The sequence below is a fragment of the Paramormyrops kingsleyae genome, chromosome 19 (genome assembly GCF_048594095.1).
Source record: "Paramormyrops kingsleyae isolate MSU_618 chromosome 19, PKINGS_0.4, whole genome shotgun sequence".
Taxonomy (NCBI): Eukaryota; Metazoa; Chordata; class Actinopteri; order Osteoglossiformes; family Mormyridae; genus Paramormyrops; species Paramormyrops kingsleyae.
The window spans coordinates 13876376-13901226 of NC_132815.1; the positions used below are offsets into that span (position 1 = coordinate 13876376).

The 24851-nt window shown below is 42.3% G+C and overlaps 1 protein-coding gene across 1 annotated transcript; it reads right to left on the reverse strand.

Moving 5' to 3' along the window:
• Positions 1-987: 987 nt before the first annotated feature.
• LOC140581216 (Schwann cell myelin protein-like) lies at positions 988-4887 on the reverse strand. The gene is made up of 7 exons (XM_072703098.1): positions 4802-4887; positions 4260-4616; positions 3617-3949; positions 3119-3358; positions 1611-1771; positions 1419-1508; positions 988-996 (listed from the first exon to the last, which is right to left on the reverse strand). Exons 1-7 carry the CDS (start codon positions 4839-4841, stop codon positions 988-990), a joined length of 1230 nt encoding a protein of 409 aa, XP_072559199.1. The 5' UTR covers positions 4842-4887.
• Positions 4888-24851: the final 19964 nt, after the last annotated feature.

Below are 24851 nucleotides of genomic sequence, written 5' to 3' on the forward strand. Positions count from 1 at the left end.
ATGTCCCCCTTTACAGTGACCCTGACCTCAGCAACCTTAAATACACAGGTAAATGGTCATAAACCCATTAGAACATCATTATTTAGAAAGTGATATGAAGTGAAACTTACATTCACAGTGGAGCTGCATAGTGCTTGAATTCTGCAGGCCGTGTTCATTCTGAGCCTGACAGTAATACTGTCCACTGACCTCAGTGATATTACAGGTGAGGCTCTGTGAGTATGAAACAACTTCAATTTCACTCCCAGTCACTTTATACCAGGTGTAATTGTTCACTGCTGGGTTGGCATCACTGCTGCAGGTTAGACTCCCGTCTTTTCCAATTAACACCAAAATGTTTTTAGGAGAATCTGCAGCAATGTTAAAGAAACCAAGGAATATCACTTTTATCAGACATAATATCCATCAGAATTAAATTCACAAGATTCTGACACCAAAAAGGATTCAAAAATATGTCATCAAAATGGCCTTACATTGCAATGCATATGCAAGAAACTCCATATATATTAAGAAGCAATTTTCATTCATTTTAAGTTTATATACCAAAGAAATCAAGCATCATTAAACCATGCGATATGTCATTTCAAATAAAAAAAAATCTTTTGATCTTATTATTGGTTAGTTTTATATTGCTTTAAATTGTTAATACAATATGCAGACAAATGAACAGATTGCATCTTTAAGACTGTGACAAAAAAAAATACATATGACAACTAATTAAGTAACGAGAGCGGCTTATTCAGACCCACCCCACCCCCCGGTCTCATACATAATTCAGAAATTTCTGAAAATATGATCAAAATGGACTCACACTGAACACTGAGAGTTACAGTTGTGTGGGATGTCCTCTCACTGTTATCTGCTTGGAGTCTGTAAACTGCTGTACATTTGACTTCCTGCTTATGGAGGAGATGTGAGGCAGTAAAGGTCATAACAGAAGATACAGGTTCAGTGTGATCATCATTCTCCTGAAATACAGTGACACTGTCACTCAGCCTGGGGGTCCATGACAGAGTCGGGGGGAGTGATGGACAGGGAGCTGGAGCCGAGCAGGTCAGAGTCACAGAGTCCCCCTCCCTCAGAGTCACAGAGTCCCCCTCCTTCACAGTCACAGACTTCCCCTCCCTCACAGTCACAGAGTCCCCCTCCTTCACAGTCACAGACTTCCCCTCCCTCACAGTCACAGAGTCCCCCTCCCTCAGAGTCGCAGAGTCCCCCTCCTTCACAGTCACAGAGTCCCCCTCCCTCACAGTCACAGAGTCCCCCTCCCTCACAGTCGCAGAGTCCCCCTCCCTCACAGTCACAGAGTCCCCCTCCCTCACAGTCGCAGAGTCCCCCTCCCTCCGAGTCGCAGAGTCCCCCTCCTTCACAGTCACAGAGTCCCCCTCCCTCACAGTCACAGAGTCCCCCTCCCTCACAGTCGCAGAGTCCCCCTCCCTCAGAGTCGCAGAGTCCCCCTCCTTCACAGTCACAGAGTCCCCCTCCCTCACAGTCGCAGAGTCCCCCTCCTTCACAGACACAGAGTCCCCCTCCCTCACAGTCACAGAGTCCCCCTCCTTCACAGTCACAGAGTCCCCCTCCCTCACAGTCACAGAGTCCCCCTCCCTCACAGTCGCAGAGTCCCCCTCCCTCAGAGTCGCAGAGTCCCTCTCCTTCACAGTCACAGAGTCCCCCTCCCTCACAGTCGCAGAGTCCCCCTCCCTCAGAGTCGCAGAGTCCCCCTCCTTCACCATGTCCCTGTTTATGGTGACCTGGGGGCTGGGTGGGGAGTCTGAAAGACACAGAAACAAAGAGTCACATGTTTCACATCACATTATATTATACTTGTTTCACACACGCCTGGGGAGAGACTATTTACAGGGCGGTTCCTGCTCGCTTTGGTTTTCCACTGCAGAAGAGTCGGGTCTGTAAAGTCAGGGTTTGGAGAGTGACAGTGAAATAACACCAAAGAATCGCTTATTAATTGGTATTACAATGGCTGCTCCGCCAGTTGTGATATGGGCTCACCTTCAATGATAAAGATGGTTTTTGTGTCTGTATGTATGTGTCTTGCATTGACTCTGAAACTGGAAGCTGAAACTGCCTGTTTATGACAATAATTGGAGCGTCCTTTTCCTTGCTGAGAGAACGGGATGTATTACTCCGGCTGCTCAACGCCGTCCGAGGGGGAGCAGCCAGAAATACCTAATAGAGAAACAGGTGTATTTTCTTATGTAGTCTTATATGTGTGCTATATTTAATCTGGTTTGCTTGATTGCATTGAATGGATTAAATAGAAATACAGTATGTGAAGGGCTAGTAAGGGTGGGGTGCAGCTGATGGCGACTGGCTCTCTGTCCCTGGGCCTAGAGGAATGTGGGGGTGCGTGAGGTCATCACCTCTGAGGCCATCACGCTTTTCATCTTGAAGTAGAAGATTTCTTTTTAGGGGAGTAACAGATATGTATAAGAACCGAGCCTTTCTGTTGTTTAGGGGTTCAGTTCTTTGGAACAGGAATACCCTGTTTCTTTGATGTCAACTCTGGGCATGCCCTGCTTTCATAAAGAAATTAATGCATTTAACAAAATAAACATTTTTAAATATTTATAAAATAGAATTACTGTTGACTGTGTAAGCCGCCTTGCTGAAATGACGACAGGGGAATCTCGGACCACAAAATTCTCTCCGACATCAACATTGGAAAGGAGGCGTGACTCTGACAGGAAGTGGCGTTTTTCATGACATTTTTAGCTGAGTTCCGACTCGGAGAGAGATAATTGAATGCAGGATAAATACAAGACGTACACGGGGCTATACACGCGCTCGCGAGGCATGCTGGGACATGCAGATGCCTCCAGCGCTACAGTATTATAGCGTATTTGAATTATACACAGTTCAGTAATTTAATTTATGTAATTTGAGAACCGTTTTAAACGGGTGTACCGTATTTTTAAATGAAATTCTGTAAATAGCGACACTGTCTGTTTACCTTATATTCATGTAATAAATATACAAATGTCAGTTAGATGGTTACCTGCCTGAGACATAAAGGAAGAAAAAAATCGGTTATAATGATCATCTGCTTATAGTGATCAATTTCACCCAAACCGGCGTGATCAGCGGTTTCCACTGTACTTACATTCACTGTCGAGATTCACAATGCTTGAATTCTGCAGCCCATGCTTATTCTGAGCCTGACAGTAATACTGTCCACTGACCTCAGTGATATTACAGGTGAGGCTCTGTGAGTATGAAACAACTTTAATTTCACCACCAGTCACTTTATACCAGGTGTAATTCTTCACTGCTGGTTTGGCAACACTCTTGCAGGTTAGACTCCAGTCATTCTTAATTAAGACCGAAGTGTTTTTAGGAGAATCTGTGGGAATGGTAAGAAACGTTTCAGGCAAATGCCATATAAAAAAAAAACAACTTTTTGATCTTTTTATTGGTCAGTTTTGTATTGCTTTAAATTACTAATAAAATTAGCAGGCAAATGCACAGATTGCATCTTTAAGACTGTGATAAAATATACATATATCAACTAATTAAGTAACGAGAGCAGCTTATTCAGGCCCACCCCCCGGTCTCATACATAATTCAGAAATTTCAGAAAATATGATCAAAATAGACTCACACTGAACATTGAGAGTTACACTTGTGTGGGATGTCCTCTCACTGTTATCTGCTTGGAGCCTGTAAACTGCTGTACATTTGACTTTCTGCTTATGGAGATGTAAGGCAGTAAAGGTCATAACAGAAGATGCATGTTTAGTGTGATCATCATTCTCCTGAAATACAGTGACACTGTCATTCAGCCTGGGGGTCCATGACAGAGTCGGGGGGAGTGATGGACAGGGAGCTGGAGCCGAGCAGGTCAGAGTCACAGAGTCCCCCTCCCTCAGAGTTACAGAGTCCCCCTCCTTCACCATGTCCCTGTTTATGGTGACCTGGGGGCTGGGTGGGGAGTCTGGAAGAGACAGAGACAAAGAGTCACATGATTCATATCACACTGTATCACACGTGTCACACACACCTGGGGGGGGGGGGGGGGGCATAGTTCTGAACAGGCATTGCAAGTATTTTTATTGATTACGTTTATATTCATTTATACTCCAACATTAATCTGAAAACAAGGACAATAATTAAAATGTAAGTACATACATTTTTTAATTCATTGAAAGTGAATTATACCTGGTAACCATTTTAAATCACACTTTAATAAATCTTAACACAATAAATTTTAAATGGACAATAGCAGCTGATAGAAAGACAGATACCTTTGACATCAATGTTCACATTCTCATCATAATTATACTTAAGTTCACCGATGCCTTCAATCCTAAAGAAATAATGATCAGTCCTGTACTTCTTAATATTATACAGGACTGTGGTGCAGTTCTTCTCAGCTAAATTTCCGATCATCTCTCCTTGGATGACATTTTTAAGTGTTTCTTTAGATGAAAACACGATTTTTCCAGGATGCCTACGTCCTGTCTTCCACATTCCGACTGGGTCTTTCAGATATTGATCATAGTCAGATGGAATCTGGAATGTGCAGGGAATCAGCACACAGGATCCATGCAGAGCTTGTATGTTCTGAGGCATCCAGACTGACCAGGTACTGCACAGAGCCCCTGTAATCATACCAAGAAACACTGCTGTACATTTACACTACAACAAACACGTCAGTATATTACATTAATGGCATAAGTTCTGAAATGCAATATATTAAATTAACCTGAATTTATTAAGTGTCGTACACAGAGGAAATGTAATAGGAAAAGAGCCAAGTGAAGTCTGTACAACGGCCGTGTCTCACCTTGCAGCAGGCAGCCAATGAGAATGAATCTCTCAGTCATGACTCTCACCTGGGAGAAGCTTTGATGCTGGTAAACACTTGTATGTATAGACCAATTATCAGGCTACGTCACACATACGTCACGCAGGTTCAACTGCGCATGTCGGTTGCAAAAGACGACCGGAACCGCTATAGAACACGAAAGAAAATTAGAAGAAGAAGAGACGACGACCGTGAAAATGTCGTGTTGTGCAGTGGGATGCCAGAATCGGAAATCTGTAAACAGGGATCTTAAGTTTTACCGAATACCATCAACACACACTCCTTTTAATGCCAACCGCAGACGTCTTTGGTTACAAGCCCTCAGAAGAGCTAATTGGAAAGAGGACCAAATAAAAAATGCCCGACTCTGCAGTTCACACTTTATATCAGGTAATAAATGAAAAAAAGGTTGTAAAAATATAATTAATAGCTGCTTGTTATATGTACATGACCTGCACATGATCTGATCTACATTCAGATTGTATCTACCTTTTACATTGTTCTTTCTATGCTTTACTCTGACTGGCTGCAGTTGGGTGTCTGTCCTTTTAGGCTTTCTAAAGCTGATCTCACTCAGTCTGGCTGGTTTCACCTCTCTCTTGGATGGCTGGATCCACATATTTGTCCCTGAAGTACAACACCTCTCCGTCTTCCCTATCCTGACCCATAGCTCAACTTTAAACATAAGTGCAGCTGCATGGCTGCAGCACGACCCTAACCTGCACAAAATGTTATAGTGTATAAAACACATTGGTTTAAATCGTGCTTTAGGATATACATACACATGATTTTAGCAAAATAAGCAGATACATTTTGCTTGAATAAATTGCTGACACTGAATGAAAATTTAAGATAGTACATTTTGGTTACATACCCAGCCATACAGGTGCAGTTCGCAGTGAGAATACAGTTGTTTGTCTTGTTGACGATAACCCAGGCCTTGTACAATTCCGTCTTCTTACCCTGTCTTTGGCTAGGCAGAACCTCTGTCTTCAGCACTACAAAGTTTTCAACTTGGTAATCATGAAACTGTATGTCTTGGACATGACCACACAGAACAAAGTTGTACGCATCAAGAGACTTGTACGCTTTTAACTTCTCCCGGGTATATACACTTGGAGTGTCGATGAGGTAATTATATATCTCTGGCCACTGGATTCTTGGCCATTTCGTTTCATCGTTTACCCACTGGCAAGGTGGTATGGCAAACGGATCTGTCAGACGTATCCCACTCACTAACGTTAATTTCGTTGAATAACTGTTCTTATCGCTGGGTGACAAGCTGTTGTAATATGCGGTAAACATTTTTAAAATAACATTTAATCAAAATAATTTATAATAATTTAGCTTCTAGAATCGAACTGTTTTGTACCGTATCCGTGTAATTTCCTATCCGTAAAAGCGAAGTCTCACGTGTTTTCTGCAACCAAGATGCGCGCGCATCCCGGATGTTTACAAACAGATAATTGGTCTATACACTGACCTGCCAAAAGCAGAATTCTTCAAGTTCAGGGGTTCAAAATTCATATATCATGTAATGAAAAAATGTTAGTTAGGGAAAGAGAGAGAACGGCCAGCAGGACCAGCGTGTAAATCCAGGAAGGAAACAGCCATTTAGGAATAAGTTACCCTTCTGACAGCGGTTATGTGCTATCAGTATAAACAACATGTATACATTATACATACAGTATCTACATAATCTAATTTTCTTACTTCTAAATGCCCAGCATGAATAATCCAGTAGAGTTTATTCGTAGATCGATAAAACACAACGGGATCTATTTTACATTGGCGCTAAGCGTAACGTAAAAAAGAGGTTTTGCTCATTTTCACACCATGCGCACATCATCAAAATAGCAAATAGCACTTTCTGCACGTAGGAGTGTTATTTAAATGAGTCGCAGCCGGGCGCATTTTCGGCGCTTTGCTATTTTAAAGGCAGAGAAATTACATTGTGCTTTTGACTAATAGAAACCATGTCTAAAGTCAGTGGCACATTATTTAATGGTATTTAAGCAGCGCTTTTTATAAATGTGTGGAAGCACGATTCACATTATTGACAGAGGTATTTGCTCAAGGTGCACTTATGGTTTTTTGTTATGTTATTTTATTTCATTTATGTATTTATTATAAAATACACCTGGTCCTTTTCCGTAATCATACTTTTAATGAAAGACCAAAGGAAAAACAATACATATTAAGTAAAGAATAAACCATATCAATAAAATCCTTCGAGTTCATTATCAGAATTGAGCACGCACTGTGACTGAAAGGACATTTGGGTGCTGAAAATGCATATCACATATTAGATAAGTCAGGTGGAACATTACAATACAACCATCAGACGGTCGCAGCATTCTTTGTGGCATGTTGTATGTTGCATAACATTGTCATGCCTGATGGATGTCTGTTGGACATACAGTAAATAAGGACACATTGGAGGACTTTTGAAGGCGTGATGCTAAACTGCATGTGCCGATGCCAACAAAGGAGTGTGTGCCGGCAGCAGCGCAGACGGATATTTATTGCGTTGTGCCTGGTCTGTGTCACTCCCTGCTCGTCCAATCCTGCACCGGCGGTCGAAGCTCCGCCCCCCGCGGTTCCGGTGCTGGTGGTCGATGCGTCACCGCTCGAGGTTCCTGCTGTGTCGCCGCCTAAGGTTCCTGTGCCGACAGTTCCTGCGTCACTGCTCTTGGTTCCTGCTGCACCTGAGGCTGCTGCGCCACCTGTCCCTGAGGTTCCTGCACCACCTGTCCCTGAGTCCCCGGCTCCAGCTCCGTCCGTTCCTGTGACTCCTGCTCCGTCTGTTCCTGTGACTCCTGCTCCGCCCGTTCCTGTGATTCCTGCTCTGCCCATTCCTGCTCAGTCCCTGGAGATTTTTGCTCCGGACCCTACTCCTGTGTCCCTGACCTTCGTCCCCAAGGAGGTCCCCAACAGATAGACCATCGCTCCTCCTCCCTTGGTGGACATAGAGGAGGAGCTCGAATAGGACCCCTCGAGGATTAACTTGACTGCCCCGATGACCCCCTCAGGGGGGTCACCCCAACCATCACACCAACGTGGTCGATCCTGGCCGAGTCCCCACCTCTCGGTCTTCCGGAGCGGATGGGGACACCTGCGCAAGGGTCGAGTCCTGCCCACCCTGCCCCCAGACTCACCTGCAGTTCCACGAGCTCCGGGTCAACCTTCGCCAGCTGCAGCGATGCCTTCGCCTGCTGCAGCTTCTGCTTTCTCCTTCCCTCCACCAGTGTCCCCTTCCTCTCCCTCCTCGCTTCCTCTATCGGTCCCTCCACCTCCCTCCTCATTCTCTACGGTGTCCCCTTCGGCTCCGGCCTCCCAGTTGCGGAGGGTCCCTTTGGCGCCTGCCTCCCGGTCGCCTGCTGCCCCTGCGGCTCTGGCCTCTCACCCGCCGAGGTTAGCCTCTGGCTCTCCATTTCCCCCCCGCCCTTTGCCTTCCTGCCTCCTAGTCCTGTACCCCTCATGTCTGCTCCTCGTCCATCCATTTCTCCTTTGTTCACTCCTGGTCCCTTCATTCCTCCCATTGGTGTTCCCCCCGTGTCTCCGTTCTTGGTGCCCCTGTGCCTGTCTGCGTTCCCCGTCATTTGTCAGTTGTTGTCCTGGTTGCTTCTGTTGTGCCAGTTCTGTGTGTCTGTCCTGTTCCCGGTTCCCCGGAGTGCGCGCCTTTGGGGGGGGAGGGGTTCTGTCACTCCCTGCTCGTCCGATCTTCCTGTGTGCCATGCCCCCTCATTTACCTTGTGTGAAATCCCAATTGTTTCCAGCTATTTCCTATTATTTCCATTAAGTCCTCTGTATTTAAGTCCATGTTCAAGTATGTTTTCCCAGTCCTGTCATTGAAGTCTTAACCGTTTTGTACCTCGCCCTGCTGTTTTGTGGAATAAACCCCTTGCTCCTCACTCTCCATCTTCCCAACCTTGATTCCTCGCTCCGTATTCACCATCGGTCACGACTGTCTGTTTCCAACTTATGTGTGCAGCCAACAGGCTACCTAAAGTTTTTCTTTATTTCAGTTTTATTTGGGTTAATTTATTTTTACTGGATGGAGTGATTTCATTTGTTAAGTTTCATTTCTTTGATGTTGCGTTTACTCTGATTTATTGTTTTGCTTATTTGGTTATTTTGTATTTTCTTGGAGCATGTTTGTTTTTCTTCTTTTTGATTTTATACAGATCAGTAATGGACACTAAGGCGCAGGGAAGTGTATCACTCTTTTAACCCTGTGTCTTGTCTCCCTGCTTGTGTTTCAGGGCTAGTAGCCTAGAGCCGCAAGAGCAGAGTCTTCCCTGCTGGTGGTGAATTTCACTTGTAATGTGTGCAGTGCAGATCACCAGCATTAGCCCACTGAGCACGCGTGTGCTTGTCTGTGAGTGTGTGATCACCAGAGTGCTCACGGAGGTCCCGCCTGTGGTGAGTCCCTTGTCCATCTGTCAGTCCATGCGCCTTACCTTGCTTAGTCTGCAACATTAGTGTCTCGGCTTGATGTTTCCTATATATTGTGTTTAGCATAGAATTACTATTCTCCTTTAAATGTAATAAAATAATTTTATCAATTCACGCCCCTTTGGTTGACTGAACCTGGGTGCTTGGTTACTATTCATATGAGATGTTGGGTAACATCATAGCATTTTCCCTGGGTGAAACTTCCCCGGGGTGGTGTAGTGGGCTATCGCAGACCACTCCGCCACACCTTCATCTTAAACATTAAAAACATTCATATAAATACAAATCAAATTGATTTAAAGATCTGAGTGACTTTGACAAGGGACAAATCATTATGGTCAGGTGACTGGGTCAGAGCGTCTCCAAATCGGCAAGGCTTGTGTGGTGCTCGTGGTCAAAGGAAAAACAAACCCACCATCTTTTTTAGAGTATTCTAAGCATTAAAACATTAATATAGATACAATCCAATAATCCTGGCAAAGCCTGGTTTAGTTCCTCAGATATGTAAAGGGCCAAATTCACTCATTAGTAAATAGAAAAATTACAACAAAAAACATGCCACTGGGTACCTGAAATACCAGACAGAAGACAGAACATTCTAGATTAATCCCAACTATATGGTCTCCAGGAGTAAATGTCATGTAAATGTCAGTTACTCAGAGCCTGACTGAAAAAAGCAAACTCTGCAGCATGAAAATCAGCACACAACTTGAACAAACTCTGTAAAAAAATTACATTTAGCTTTAGAGCAGCCAGTTGTGTTAAGTAACACCCATCATAATTTTGAGGAAGTAATTTAATGTTAAGCAGCCGGAAATTGTAAGTATAATTTGTTGCTTCATTTTTAATATTGAGTTTCACTGCAAGCAATAATGTAATCTGGTCAGGGGGCCGGGGGCCGGGGGCCGGGGGCCGGGGGCCAGTCCCACTCAGCATTCACCCTTCACTCTGATGCTACACCCCATACTCAGCTGTATGGCTCAAATGTGATTTGTGCACATTTGTTAAGTTGCATTGATAACTGCCTGTTCAGTGTTGCCAGTTGTTTTTTTTATGTTTCATTTTTTCAAAAAGAAGAGAGACGCGAGACGACTTTGTTTCTGTATGCAAAGGGAGTTGAGTACTTTCTTCTCAGAAACAGCGTTGAACGTGATCACATGATCGACAGCACTTCCCCTTTCAGACTCGCACGGTCTGTGGTTTTGTTATAAAAAGCAGAAAGGGGTGTATGAGCAAACTAAATGCACAGTGCATAAATATTCTACTAGACAATATACACTATATTGCTAAAAGCATTGGGACACCCCTCCATAGCCACAGATGTATAAAATCAAGCACCTAGGCATGCAGACTGCTTCTACAAACATTTGCGAAACAATGGTTCGCTCTCAGGAGCTCAGTGAATTCAAGCGTGGTACCGTGATCGGATGCCACCTGTGCAATAAATCCATTTGTGAAATATTCCACGGTCAACTGTTAGTGGTATTATAACATAGAAGCAATTGGGAACAACAGACACTCAGCCACAAATTGGTAGGACATGTAAAATCACTGAGTGGGGACAACGCATGCTGAGGCACACAGTGGGCAGAAGGTGCCAACTGTCTGCAGAGTCAATAGCTACAGACCTCCAAACTGCATGTGGCCTTCAGATTAGCTCAAGGACAGTGCGTAGAGAACTTCATGGAATGGGTTTCCATGGCTGAGCAGCTGCATCCAAGTCTTATATCACCAAGTACAATGCAAAGCGTCGGATGCAGTGGTGTAAAGCACGCTGCCACTGGACCCTAGAGCAGTGGAGACGTGTTCTCTGGAGTGACGAATCACGCTTCTCTGTCTGGCAATCCGATGGATGAGTCTGGGTTTGCCGGTTGCCAGGAGAACAGTACTTGCCTGACTGCATTGTGCCAAGTGTAAAGTTTGGTGGAGGGGGGATTATGGTGTGGGGTAGTTTTCCCCTTAGTTCCAGTGAAAGGGACAATTTCATACTCCCAACCTTGTGGAAACAGTTTGGGGATGGCCCCTTCCTGTTCCAACATGACTGTGCACCAGTGCACAAAGCAAGGTCCATAAGGACATGGATGAGTGAATCTGGTGTGAAGGAACTTGACTGGCCTGCACAGAGCCCTGACCTCAACCTGAAAGAATTAGAGTGGAAACTGCAAGCCAGGCCATCTCGTCCAACATCAGTTCCTGACCTGACAAATGCTATACTGCAGAGTTCTTCAAATCTGGACCTTGATTCAAAATCCAGGCCTTGTTTTCAGTTCTCCCAAGTAGTTTGTTTAATAATGACTGATTCTAATTGGCCAGAGGCTTCACACCTGGCTCACAGGTAAAGGAAGGCTGGAAAATCAGCAGGGTTCGGACCTCGAGGACCATGATTTGAATAGCCCTGGTATACTGGAAGAATGGTCGAAAATTGCCGTAAACACACTCCTAAACCTTGTGGACAGCCTTCCCAGAAGAGTTGAAGCTGTTATAGCTGCAAAGGGTGGCCAACTCCATATTAAAGCCTATGTATTAAGAATGGGATGTCATTAAAGTTCATGTGTGTGTAAAGGCAGGTGTCCCAATACTTTTGGCAATATAGTGTATAGTTTTTCTTAGAAAGACTGTGTTCTTATAGATTTATACTACTAGGATTTTGGAGACAGGAAGTTTGCAGAGCACAATAAAAGACATGTTACACAGAAGAGGGGAATTTCTGACTGAAACATTGTGTGTGTACTTATCCTACAGATACAGTCATCAAGCTGCACATGTTTCCATACAGGACAAAAACACACTCCATGCCTTCATTTTAAACATTAAAAACCATATAAGTACAATTCAAACATCCTGCCAGAGCTTGATTTAGTCCCTCTGTCACGTCTGACAATCCATCAACCTCCAAATCTAGAATCCAGTCCACAGATTCCAGAGAACTGGTTAATTAATCTCCTCTGTTAACTATTACTGAATGTCATAAATGTTGCCATTTTTCAATGTTTATATTGCGAGTTTCTCTGTACATTTTCCTCCATCTCTCTGCCCCAATGCGCTTTACATGGGTGTGTTGTGATACATTACAACATCATCAAGACAGAATAATACAAAAACAGGGAAATATCATTATTGTTCAATGTGCATATTGTGAGGTATTGCAAGTTTCTCCGTACATTTCCCTACGTTTCTATGTACATCTCGCGATTTGGATTTTGTTCTCTCCCTGCTCCTGTTACGACTCCTGTCTGCTTCTGCGGTTTTGGCTTCTGTGTTGTTTTGGCTTTGCTGTTATTAATAAATGCACTTGGATCCTGCACATGGACCCCAACCCAGTTCATTACATCATCAGAAATGTAAAGGGATAAATTCTGTCATTATTATTCTGCAAAAGCACAACAATGAACATGCCACTGGGTACCCTGAAGAACAAGACGGAAGACAGAACATTCTAGATTATCCCACCTATATGGTCTTCAGGAGTCAACATGAAGTGGACGCCAAATAAGAATATCAATCTGCAAATCACCTTGAGCATATAACAGTTATTATTTACCTTATTCTGAAGAAGATGAAGCCGATGGAATGATGGTTCGTAAATGTCAGTGGCTCAGATTCAGATGAAAGAAAGTCTGCAGTAGGACTGTGTTGAAAGTCACAAGTGATATTTTCTCACCTCCTTCAACCGGTGTGAGAATCAATATAACACTAAGATAAAATTTGTAAAATGTTTCCTGATACATACACATTCACACCCTTCATAAGCACCAAGCTTTTAAACCAGCGAGTTGGCACCCCCCATCTTCATTTGACGAAGTAACTTAATTTAATGGTAGGCAGCAGGAAATTGTATGGATGACGTGTTTCTGCACACACTGTCAGTTTGTAGCTTTGCTTGTCACTGGGGCTGTATGCTCAAGGGTAAATGTACCTTTTAATATACAGAAATTGGTTATGAGGAACATTTTTATACCACTGGGGGTACATTAATATTGTTTGTACCTTGGGGATGATCTTCAGAGTCCATATCTGTTGCTTAAATTAGACTAAAAGGTACATTTACCTACAGCTGGCAGGCCCTTGATGGTACTCTATTTCTGACAGTGCAGAGTATTCCTACCACCCGCCTTTAGATCATCCGGATCCGGATTTTTTCTAAAATAGAAGAAAGACTCAAGATTATTTTGTTTCTGTACGTAAAGTGCGTTGAGTACTTTCTTCTCAGAAACAGTGGTGAATGTGATCACATGATCGACAGGGCTTCCCCTTTCAGGCTTGGATAGTATGTGGTTTTTGTTGTTACAGTAAATATAGGACAAAGCTGACATTGCAGATGGTGCAAAGAAAATATAATATTCGGCCAGGATGTCTGAGCCTTGGGATGGCTATCAATCAGTATACAGTCTGAAGCCAAAACAGTTCGCTTCATAGGTTTTGGTGAGAATAGCAGACAGGTGTATGTAATTAATATGAATAAATCAGATCACATGGGATTTCACTCGTGAGAGGGCAGTTACTGTACACTCATGGAGTAAATCAAGATTACTTGAGGTCCCTTTGGCCCAGGTAAGCCTATGCATTACAGCACCCCTGAGTACATCACTACAATAACAACAACAACAACAACAAATTTATTTTTGTATAGCGCATTATCACAACATTACATTGTCCCAAAGCGCTTTACAGCATCCCCACCCAAAGCCCCCAGTGAGTAAGCCATAGGCGACATATACCCACGATTCTGTGTTTCCATTGTGTTGTAGCCGGGGGTCCGACCAGCAATAGCATACTGCAGGTGTGCAGAAATTACCATTGTTGCTGTTGGAGTAGTTACACCTTCAGAGCCCAAATGACTGCCCCACCCAGGCAGTGTGATTCAGTCTATTATTTTAAAACTGTTGTGCATAATTAACTCCCGGTGCGCGTGCCTGCTGAGTCATTCTTAATTTATGTTCTTCAAATTAATTTATAATCATAATGACTGTTTTTTGACAGTTGTTCATCATTATGTCCTTTGGAGCAATTTTATGTGGAAGAGCACTCTTTAAAAAGTAATTTCCGATATGTAATTTCCTCCTAAATGTTGTAAACAGAAATAAATAAATAAGCGTTTTATTATATTTATTATATTATACGGCAAGTGAAAGCATTCATTTATATGAATGAAATTTTGTAAACGACTAAATCATTTTCAGAGTAAATTTTAAGCTTTAGGTTATTTTTTGATTAACTTAAAAAGTATTTTTCTCATACACTGAATACATTCAGCGGTGATACAACTGCACAGATGTTCGACTCATTAAAATAATGAGTCAGGTGAACAAGGAGGTCAGGTGAACATAGTTTCTTATGTATGGTGTTATCAAATCATACATCCGACAAACCTGGATTATATTGAATTGGAAAAGCAGCATGCAAGTAAAATTTAAAATGAAAAGCCAAAAAACAAAACAACGTTTTCTTTTTTGGTGAATTTACTGATGTCTAATAACATGTCCCGAGACATAATTTAAAAAGACACACTTTTTAATACCAAAAGCAAGAACTAGATGGCAGCCTTTACACAATGGTTGCTTGAGCGTTTTATCGACGTTACAAAATAGCATTTAAAAAATCTTTGAAATATACAATATGGTTCAGTGGGGGGGGGGGGGGTCTAGATATAGGTCGTCATTTATATTCTGTGGTACCTCAGAACTCGAACTTAATCCGTTCAGAACTCCGGATCGAATCCTAAAAAGTTCGAGTTCTGATCGAATTTTCCCCATAAGAAATAATGGAAGACCAATTAATTGGTTCCCGGCCCCAAAAAATTACACCTAAATATGTTTATTTTAAGCATAGCATTTAAACACAAAATGAACCGGATAAAACAAGAAGAGCATATACTGTACTAAACACATTTATCAAAACAGTAATTTGTAAAGTAAGAAAATAAATGTATCCAAACAATGTGTAAAGTTAGAAAAAAAAAAAAAGAATGTGTTCGACCCCATCATCCGCTCCTTCCGTGAGCCACGCCCCCTCGATAACCCCGTGTGGAATCACCGTGTGATCAGCTGTTTCTGGTTGTCATTAGTCCTCTGTATTTAGTCCGCGTTTCAGTTTGTTTCCCCAGTCCAGTTATTGTATTGTCCATCTACGTTTTCCCTGCCTTACCTGTAATTATACCCCGTATTCCCTCATACCCTGACGTCTGCGCCTTTGTCTCCGTTCCGTCCGCTCAGCACGGCAATATTATTATAATTAAATGTATTAATGGTCTATTATTAATATTAAAATAATTAAGAAATCTTTATTTTTAAATGTATTTTATTATATAATAATAATTACTGTTAATGCATCATTGTCTAAATGTATCTTTACTGTCTAAATACATGTATTTATAGCTAGTGTAAACATGCACGATGCTATCACAGCGACTGCAAGGCTGAGACTGAAGCCTTACCCTTTGTTTCCGCTGAGAGACATGCGGCGTGACTCATTTCCCAGCGCATACAAGTTATGTTTGGTCGGCGTTCACGGTTTGACTTCTGAGATTCAGATCGAGTCCTAGGTAATTTTTTTTTGAACAGGTTGATTCGACTTTTAACAAGTTCGAGTTCTACTGAGTTCGAGAACTGAGGTACCACTGTATCTTATTTTAATGGAAAAAAAAACAGATTAAATCTTTTACTATACCAAATTTGCAATCGCCACTAGACAATGTTCTACAGAGACCTTATATCTTGTATCATGACAAAATGTGACGAGTCGCTTCTGTAAGGATAGTGTCAAACGGGGTCTTGCTGTAACAGGGACCCGGCAGATCCTTGTTGAGTTAGACCTGGGTTTTTTGTGCAGATATAATGGACAAGCAAAACACTAAACCCTTCACTGTGGCACTTTCCAGATGATCATGAAGAAGATATTGAGGTTTATCCTTTGTGAGTGTGAACTTTTCCTGCTATGGGATTGGCAGGTTCTAATGACTTCCACAAGGGCACCGCGCCCTAAGGGAACATGTCAGAATATTCAGATGGAACATTCCAGCCCAGTCTGGAGAAGAGACAGAGGCTGTTGCACTTATACTGGGGAAGGAGGACAAAAAAATCCCTGTATGAGACAGACCAGCATCTAGTACTTGCTACCCCTTTCAACTCGAACCCAAGTCACCAGGGGTCATCACCATCACAAATTCTCATGGAAATTAACACTGAAGAATGTAACCTACAGAGCAGGGCTGGGTAATATGACAGAATATTTTATCACGATATTTTTTTCCATATCAGTTGAAGTAGATCGGATGTCTTTATCATGGCTAGAATAGCTTTGCAAATGATCCAGACTTTTGGTTAGTTAGCTTCCAGTTTGGGTTTTACCGACTTCCATATGCAACACAGGAATCTGGGCTACCTCCTGCTCGCATCTCTGCTCCACTCTGACATGCCCTCCCCTCTCCAGCTCTCACAAGTTCCCTGTGAGCCGTGAACTTCTCCTGGATCTCCTTGCACCCACCGCACTCTTGCATCTCGCTCAGTTCACCTGTTTCCTGTTTCTAATCATTACTCACATTTTAGTTTTCTTTCCTCCCACTCCCAGTAACCCTAACTGGGAATGCCCAGCCCAGCCGTCATTTATTGCCCTCCCCTCCCTCGATATTTTGGCATATCTTCCCCCCCATCCTTATGCCAAAATGGCAGTTCTTTGTTGTTGTTCCCCTGTTTCAGTTCCAAATACTTATCAGTTCGTCTTCGTGTACCTGATAATCTTGACAATACAGTACTTTCACATTCATCACACTCGTCAATCCCACACGCTTTACACATTCACTCATTCACACCCTGGTGAGACCGTAGTCCAACAAACCTGTTTCCACTTTCTCACGAAAGCCCTGTGTCTAGACACCCGTATTTGCTTCACCGCAAATACCCATATTCACTTCCCTTTGAATACTAGGATATCCTCCCGTGAACCGCAATCCACTGCCGCTTTTTCCCATTTGTCAAACCACACTTTTGTGACGCCGCTTAAACATCGACTTCAAGTAAATAAAACAACTTACAGATTTCCCCTCGTTTTCGGTCCCAGGGGTTCGTCCAACGAGGCCGGAATGCTGACCCGAATAGAGTAACATTTTTCTCGTTCCTTGGCTGACAGTGACGTCTCACTTTCCCCTCTAACGGGACACCCCAGTCCTCGCCGTCCAGCCCGCACTGGCTGTTCCCTTTCTCCAATCCCAGACGAACCCCCAAATCTGTGGTAGAAATTTCGAAGAAGTTGATTTGTTTAAGAGTCTGACAAAACTTTATTTACCGCAAAGCTTTGGGGGAACAGTCAGTTTACAGATAGTTTAAGGGGGGGGTCGGATATCTGTGGACACCTGCTACTTCTGCTTATAGAGGTCCATTATCAGTTCGAGGCAGGGTCAACCTATTTTTCGATTGTCCTTATGGTTTCATTACCCTATTTAAACAAGTTGTTTTCAGTTACTTTCTTCATCTTACTTTCCCTATATTCCTTTGTGCTATTGTCCACTTATCCTTGACCTATGACAGCAGCACAGAAATTTCTAATATTGGTTTCTGCAGCAGCTTAACTTCTCGGATCAGGTCTACACCTTTACCCGGTCCTCTTGCAGAATAAACCGTCACATGTTAGTTCCTTATTAAATGTTTCTTATTGAAAAGTGAAAACTTATTACTGAAGCAAGTTTGCATTATTGCATTACATGTTTAGTATAATAACTATTCCAAAGCAGAAATTAATAATTTGTAATCATTGTAGTTAAATCAACAGTTTTATTATGAATTTCATTGGTAATTACTGATTGACATTACATTGTATTTGCATAATAATGGATTTTTCTACCACAGGCCCTCTAGCCAATTGCTGTGCAGCCTGGTAATTATCTTCTCTGTGAGGATTATATGGAGGCCTCATTCTCCTTGGAGGTTATACATGTATGTAGATGGTGGCTGTGTATACAGTAGCTTAGCTGCAGTGCACGTTTGACCTGTATGATCCATCCAACAATGTGCAAAGATGACTTCCCAGCTCTCCATTTCAGGGCAAAATACCTGCTGAACATTACCACTACTAGGTTGAGTAGATCCACAGGTTGATTAGTCAGGTCTGAGCCTGAACCGCACCTCATTGGTTCCGATTGGGTGGAACAGGGAAGTGACAGTGTACTATAAATCCCACCCACAATGGACTTTGAAGCCTCTCCTCTCAGAGCCTTATGGAAATCCCACCACATAGCAGAATGAAAAGAAAAAGAAAAGAAATGGCAGAGAAAGCCATTGCTTATACACATGTTCTTTAATACAGACGATAAAGAATGGCAGTGGGTACCCTAAAGATGGGGCAGATAGTATAATCCTGAAGATTCCAAAATTGCATGGTAGTCACAAGGTCCTCACATGAGACCTGCTGCAGACCTGAGAGAGTGAAACATGAATAAGACTGTTTGATTTACTTTTTCTGTAAGAGATTGTAGCACCCTGAGATGTGTGGGTCAGATTACCTTTCACTGGCCCTAATTAGCACATCCCCAAGTGATGTCCATAAAGACAATTAATTTGGAGCGCAAGCAATATCTTTTTAATCTCAAAAATGGTATTCAACAGGCAGGTGGATCGTGAGTCAGACCTTCTAACACAGTAGGCCTACTCCTAAAGCACTCAAACATCCGGTGTACCATATACACTGCAATCAAATGACATACGACAGAAAGGCACTACATGCAATAAACACCCCTAGTCTCATAGTTCTCAAGAAAAACCAAAAATACATGCAATTAGAATAAATCACACTGGTAGGTCTCTGTGTTTGCCTTGATCAGCTTCCCCCACCGTGGTAACCTGAATGGTGCTTTGGATCTGGTTACAAATACAAAACATAAGATATCTCTAAAAACAACAGCTGACACCCAAGACAATGCATCAAACCCTGAAATACAAAAGACAGAAGAATTACTCTGCAAAATTATTACCAATTTAATATACACTGCATAATATAAACAGAAAAATACTAAGACAAAATCATTAAAAAATACTATTAAAACACCCATGTAAGAACCCCCATGTAACTGAGTTCAAAATAAACGCACATCACATTACCCAATCGTTCGTGGCCGGCTTGCGTTACTGTGCTTCCGTCGCTCACTAGCTATCTCATTTATCAGCTCCATCCGCTATGCTTCCTGTCCATTGCAGTTGTTGCCAATAACAATGGTAAAGGACTGGATAATTAGCTCAAATTAAAAACATTTACACGCATACTAGTTGTTCTTGTGTAGCAGTTTCCACTAACCATGTACCTGAAAGTCCCCAAACAACACTTCGCTGTCTGTCAACGTGCCCACAACCACAGAATCGTTGAGTCTGCTATGTCAGTGATGTCACTCTCGGGAGTTCCCGTGAGAGCATGATGTATCCCCCGATCTCCTGCTTAGTAAATCTTGTAGGGTGTGGCACTGTGGGTCAATGGTCACTGCTGCGCCTTGTCATGCCTGAAAAAACATGCCATAAATTTTCCACAAAGCTTGAAAGAATGTTTTTCTTTTCAAGGCTATCAGCAGACAAGCTGTGGAAACACCTTGTGGAGCCTTGTCACTTTCAGCTTTGGGTAGTGCGGGCGAGCTACAACACCACGAGTCATTGTCTCGTATCAATCATTGGGCTGACTACATGCCGTCTGTTGTGTTTAAGTTCCTGACGTCTCCCTCGCCCCTGTGCGTTGTTACTTTTGTAAAGTGAAATGGAGAGCAGCGAATCAAGACCCCACAAGTCTGTGGAGAGAGAGACGTCAAGGGAATGACAAGGGAACTGGCAATGACACAGCATTCTGTGGCTACATGGTAAAATGCAATGCTAAACGATTCCGTTTAAAACAGTGATTGGAGTCCGGGTGTCTGGGAACGTTTGTGATGTTAGCTGCTGTGAATGAAGACCTGCTGATTTTCTCATGTCGGTTCTGTGAAACTCCTGGTATTTTAAAGCTCTGTGGACGGATGATGCTTCTGCCATCTAGTGAAAGATCAGGCTGCACCTGAAATAATCCCTGCTGGCAGAATATCGGAGCTGGGCTCCTTTGATAGTTCCTGTTGCTCACTAAACCCTGCTCTCTTGGTTTTCTTACAGCTACACAAATATTTCTACACATTTGCACTCAAAACATGCTAAGAAACAAATTTTTAAAAAATCAGACCTTCACAGCATGATGTGGTTGCATTTCATAAGTCTGCTTAGCAGCATGTTGGTCACTTACGTCGGTCGGTCACGGCTGAAGTTCTGCAATAGAAAGCCTCTGCTAAATTTGATGTTCAAAGAGGTTTCAAACTCCTGTTTTTCGGAATCACTTGAGGTCTTAAATGTATAATGATCTCCCACATGCTAGCAACTTAACAACCATTTCCAAATATTCAGCTGGAATGACCCAATTCGCTATTTATAAGCCATACAAAGAGAACAATAATTCTAACTGTTCGGAGTTTAAAAACAACATGAGGCTGTGCCTCAGTCGTTTCATGAGCATGTGATACCAGAAGCTTCTAACCTTAGCTTGTTACCACCTCCCCAGTCCCAGGGGGGCCATAAAGGGGGGGAGGGGAGTTAGGACGAGTCCAAGGGCCCCAGAGTGACTGTGGCCCTAAGAAATTTGGAACATTATCTGACTGATCTGGGTTGGGGGCCCAATATAATATGCTTTCATGGGGCCCAAAATGCGGCACCCCTCCTCCTGGGTCAATAAAGACAGCAAAAAACAGACAAACAAAACAAAAAAAATATATATATAACAAACAAACACACACATATATATATGTTTGTTTGTTCATACGTTCGTCTATTTATTTATTTGCCCATTCCTTCTTTCATCTATTTGTTTATTTCTCATGAAAATGGTCCTCTTTGTACATGCTGTTTCCCAGATTCTCCAGATTGCATTATGCCTTGAGAGCAAAAAAAAATAAATTAAATAACATTGCATGAATGGTCTATATTTCAAATGGTGCAGAAAAACCACAAAGGAAGGATTAAGAATGCCAACAGTGAGACGAAAACACAGTCAGGGGAAAAAACACACAAAAAATGAAGTTGTCTAGCTTGACTATCTGAATAACAGAATGATTAAAATGTCATCAGAATAATACTCTACTGTACAGGGATCAACACCATGGCAATTTTTAACATCATTCCTAGAAGTTTTATTAATAAACGTCTGTATTAGATACTGTTGATCGATCCTGTTTTATTAACACAGCAAACAAAAATAAGGCAACAAATAAAACAAAAAATGCTCATTAGCACCTCCTAACGTCTTTTTTAAAAATGCAGGGAATTTGTGTATTATGTGAACACATAATAAATTTGTATGGCTTCTGTCATCTCTCGTGCCACTGAGCTCCCCGAGTTCCATGAGCCGTAACTGCAGATACTTCACAGTCATGACATCATCACTGGAACGCACTGCGAGGACGGAATTTCACAGCAGTTCGCATCTCAAGCCATTTTACAGACCGTGAACCCAGATAGTATATGCCTGTGCCAAGCAAGGATTATGGTCTGACATTCTTGCCATATGGATGCCAGTACTATATAATCCACTGCAGACTGCAACTATTTAAAATGTCAAACCAATTATTTACACTTGTGACAATATCATTAAGCAATGAAAACATCTTCCACAAGAGGACTAAATACACATCGCCAGAGATTTTCTTAAGTTTCCCCCCACAGTCCAAAAACATGCTGTGGCTAATTGGAATTATCAAACTGCCTGTAGGTGTGAGTGTGTGAGTGAATGGTGTGTGAGTGTGTGAGTGAATGGTGTGTGAGTGTGTGAGTGAGTGGTGTGTGAGTGAATGGTGTGTGAGTGTGTGAGTGAATGGTGTGTGAGTGTGTGAGTGAATGGTGTGTGAGTGTGAGTGAATGGTGTGTGAGTGTGAGTGAATGGTGTGTGAGTGTGTGAGTGAATGGTGTGTGAGTGAGTGGTGTGTGAGTGTGTGAGTGAATGGTGTGTGAGTGTGTGAGTGAATGATGTGTGAGTGTGTGAGTGAATGGTGTGTGAGTGAATGGTGTGTGAGTGAATGGTGTGTGAGTGTGTGAGTGAATGGTGTGTGAGTGTGTGAGTGAATGGTGTGTGAGTGTGTGAGTGAATGGTGTGTGAGTGGCCCTGTGATGGGTTGGTGCCCCAACCTGGGTTGTTCCCTGCCTTTCACCTCTAACCTCCAGGATAGGCTCTAGACCCCATGTGACCCTGAACAGGTGCAAGTGATTACAGAAGATGGATGGATGGGTGAATCTCTTATCTTTCATGGAGAATTCAATAACAGCTTGAAACCATAACTGCCAATGGTTTGAACTGTATATCACTCTCTATTACCAGGAGTGGGAACGATAGACTAATGAAACAAATTTACCAAAAATTTGGATCCATCTAACAACACATGCATGAGTGCATGAGTACTCCATGTGTGATTCCTACTGTCAAGCATATGGGGGAGGCATGTCATGGTCTGCAGATGCTTTGATGGTGTCGGAGCAGATGATCTTCACCAAACACCTGACAATCTCAACCAGGATTGCCATTGTAGTCCACTTTGAAGGCATACCATTCCATTAGGGTTATGGACGGTCACCCAGTCCTTCATTCTTCAGAAAGATGAACACACAAAATGCACATTAAAATGTGTGTAAAAAACTATTTGACAGAGAATGAAGGTAAAGGACAACTCAAAATAATGAGCTGGAATGCCTATTCTCCGGACATTATAGAACTTATATGGGACAGAAGAGTCAAACAAAGACACCCAGAAGCACCCTGTAACTCTGGATATTGCTGCAGAAAAGCTGGGGTGGTATCCGTTTGATTTCCTACTAAAACCTGTTATCCGAATGCCTTATGATGTTTCCTAGTTTCCAGGAAGTGTACAGTGTCTAAGCTATTAGCTCTGGGTATTGTTGTTCTGGTGTGGTGCACTTAGTTAATGAGCAACTTTCATATTCAGGACAGTTTTTCTGTCTCTTTTATCTCCTTCACATGAGCATTCGATTTTCCATACTGTGCTATCAGCGTGGAATTGATACATTTCTCTCCAGGATTTGTTTGTGTGGTTTCCTGTGTGATGAGATTGATTTAAACAGGACAACTGAAGTAAATCCAAATTATTTTGCAGTACTTGCTTGAGTAAATTAAATCCAGCTGTAGATTCTTCCCCTTCTCCTTCTTGCCTGTCCAGCCTGCCAGTTAGCAATGTCCTAAACCAGAATTGACCCAGGAGGCCTAATCTTGGCTGCATCAAACTGGGACCAGCTGGATTTTAATTATTACTTTTATGTCTCATCATTCCAGATCTTTGTATTGTATATTTGTTCTTTATTCGTGCTTTATTTTAATTTAATCCGATTGTGTATGGAGCATTTTTTGTCTTCATCGTTCATCCATTGTTTTCCGAGATATTGTTCTGTTACCCTTATCTAACATTTAATTCAGAGGTTTTTTATTTCCTTTATTATTTTCTCTCTTCATTGCAAAATATCGTCTAAACCCTATGATGCTCCCCCTCCGGCACTAATTCAAACATGCCCAAGGCAAGATAATATGTGCAAGAACCATGACTTTGGGTGCTGCACCCAGCCGCAGATGTACGTGAGAGAAGATCAGGGCAATTTTGGGGGGGCTTTGGCTGCATTGTCGATTTTTGCTGCAAGATGGTCTCTAGTATCAGAATCGGAGCAACTGACACAAACAGATCCGTGGCTTGGAACTGTAAGCAAGATCTAAATATGACATCAGCTGACACAAACACCCTGAGAGCATCATGAGTGAGGAGCTCATGCGGTCTGACGGTGTGGGGCTAACAGCGATGTTAACGTGTCCGATAGAAGCTAATCAGCACTGTATCCAGGGACAAGTATAATACAAAAGAATTACTAGAGACAACAAAAGTCTGTTTTGAATTAAAGTAAAATTACAAGTGCATGAACTCAAACACTGCCAGCAGTCAAAAGAAACTCAAACAACAAAGAACGTTGTTGTCATACACAAAAAGTACAAAAATAAACACAAATTAAGCAATTATTAACTGAATTTCTTTCAGATGGGGAATGTCAATATTTAATAATTAATGTTTTAAAACATGTAGCTGTAATTTATTCCAAAATGCTTCATTCTTATACTTAAAGATGATCTTTTATAACTTGTTTGAATACAGCCTGGTTGTGGGTTCATTTCCCACCTCTAACTCTGTGTGTGTGTGCCCTGCCAAGGACAAATGGAAGCATTTTACTAAACAAATGTAATGCTAAGATAATAATTACAATAAGCCATGCACACATTTATCATACATCATATCAGGTTCTCTTCATTATAAATGAATTATAGCCAGGTTCCTTACATGGGTGATGTGTACAGAATAACATTGTAACTAGTGTGTTTCACTTAGACACTCCCTATTGTTTACAGACACGTAGTAGCTAAATCCTGAACCACTGCTAGCAAATCGACTCCATGTATATTTTAATCATTACCTAATGCACAGGGGCTATGAGGTGGCTTGGTGAGTAAAACTGCTTCCTCATCACTATGGAGTTAGGGACTC

What these genes read in the sequence shown, in the direction of transcription:
- LOC140581216 (XM_072703098.1), bottom strand. Translation starts at nt 4,841, where the DNA reads ATGACTGAGAGATTCATTCTCATTGGCTGCCTGCTGCAAG. An exon ending in TGTGAACATTGATGTCAAAG is followed by an intron (nt 3,950 to 4,259) that starts GTATCTGTCTTT and finishes TGTCTCTTCCAG; the next exon opens with ACTCCCCACCCAGCCCCCAG. An exon ending in TGTGAATCTCGACAGTGAAT is followed by an intron (nt 1,772 to 3,118) that starts GTAAGTACAGTG and finishes TGTGTCTTTCAG; the next exon opens with ACTCCCCACCCAGCCCCCAG.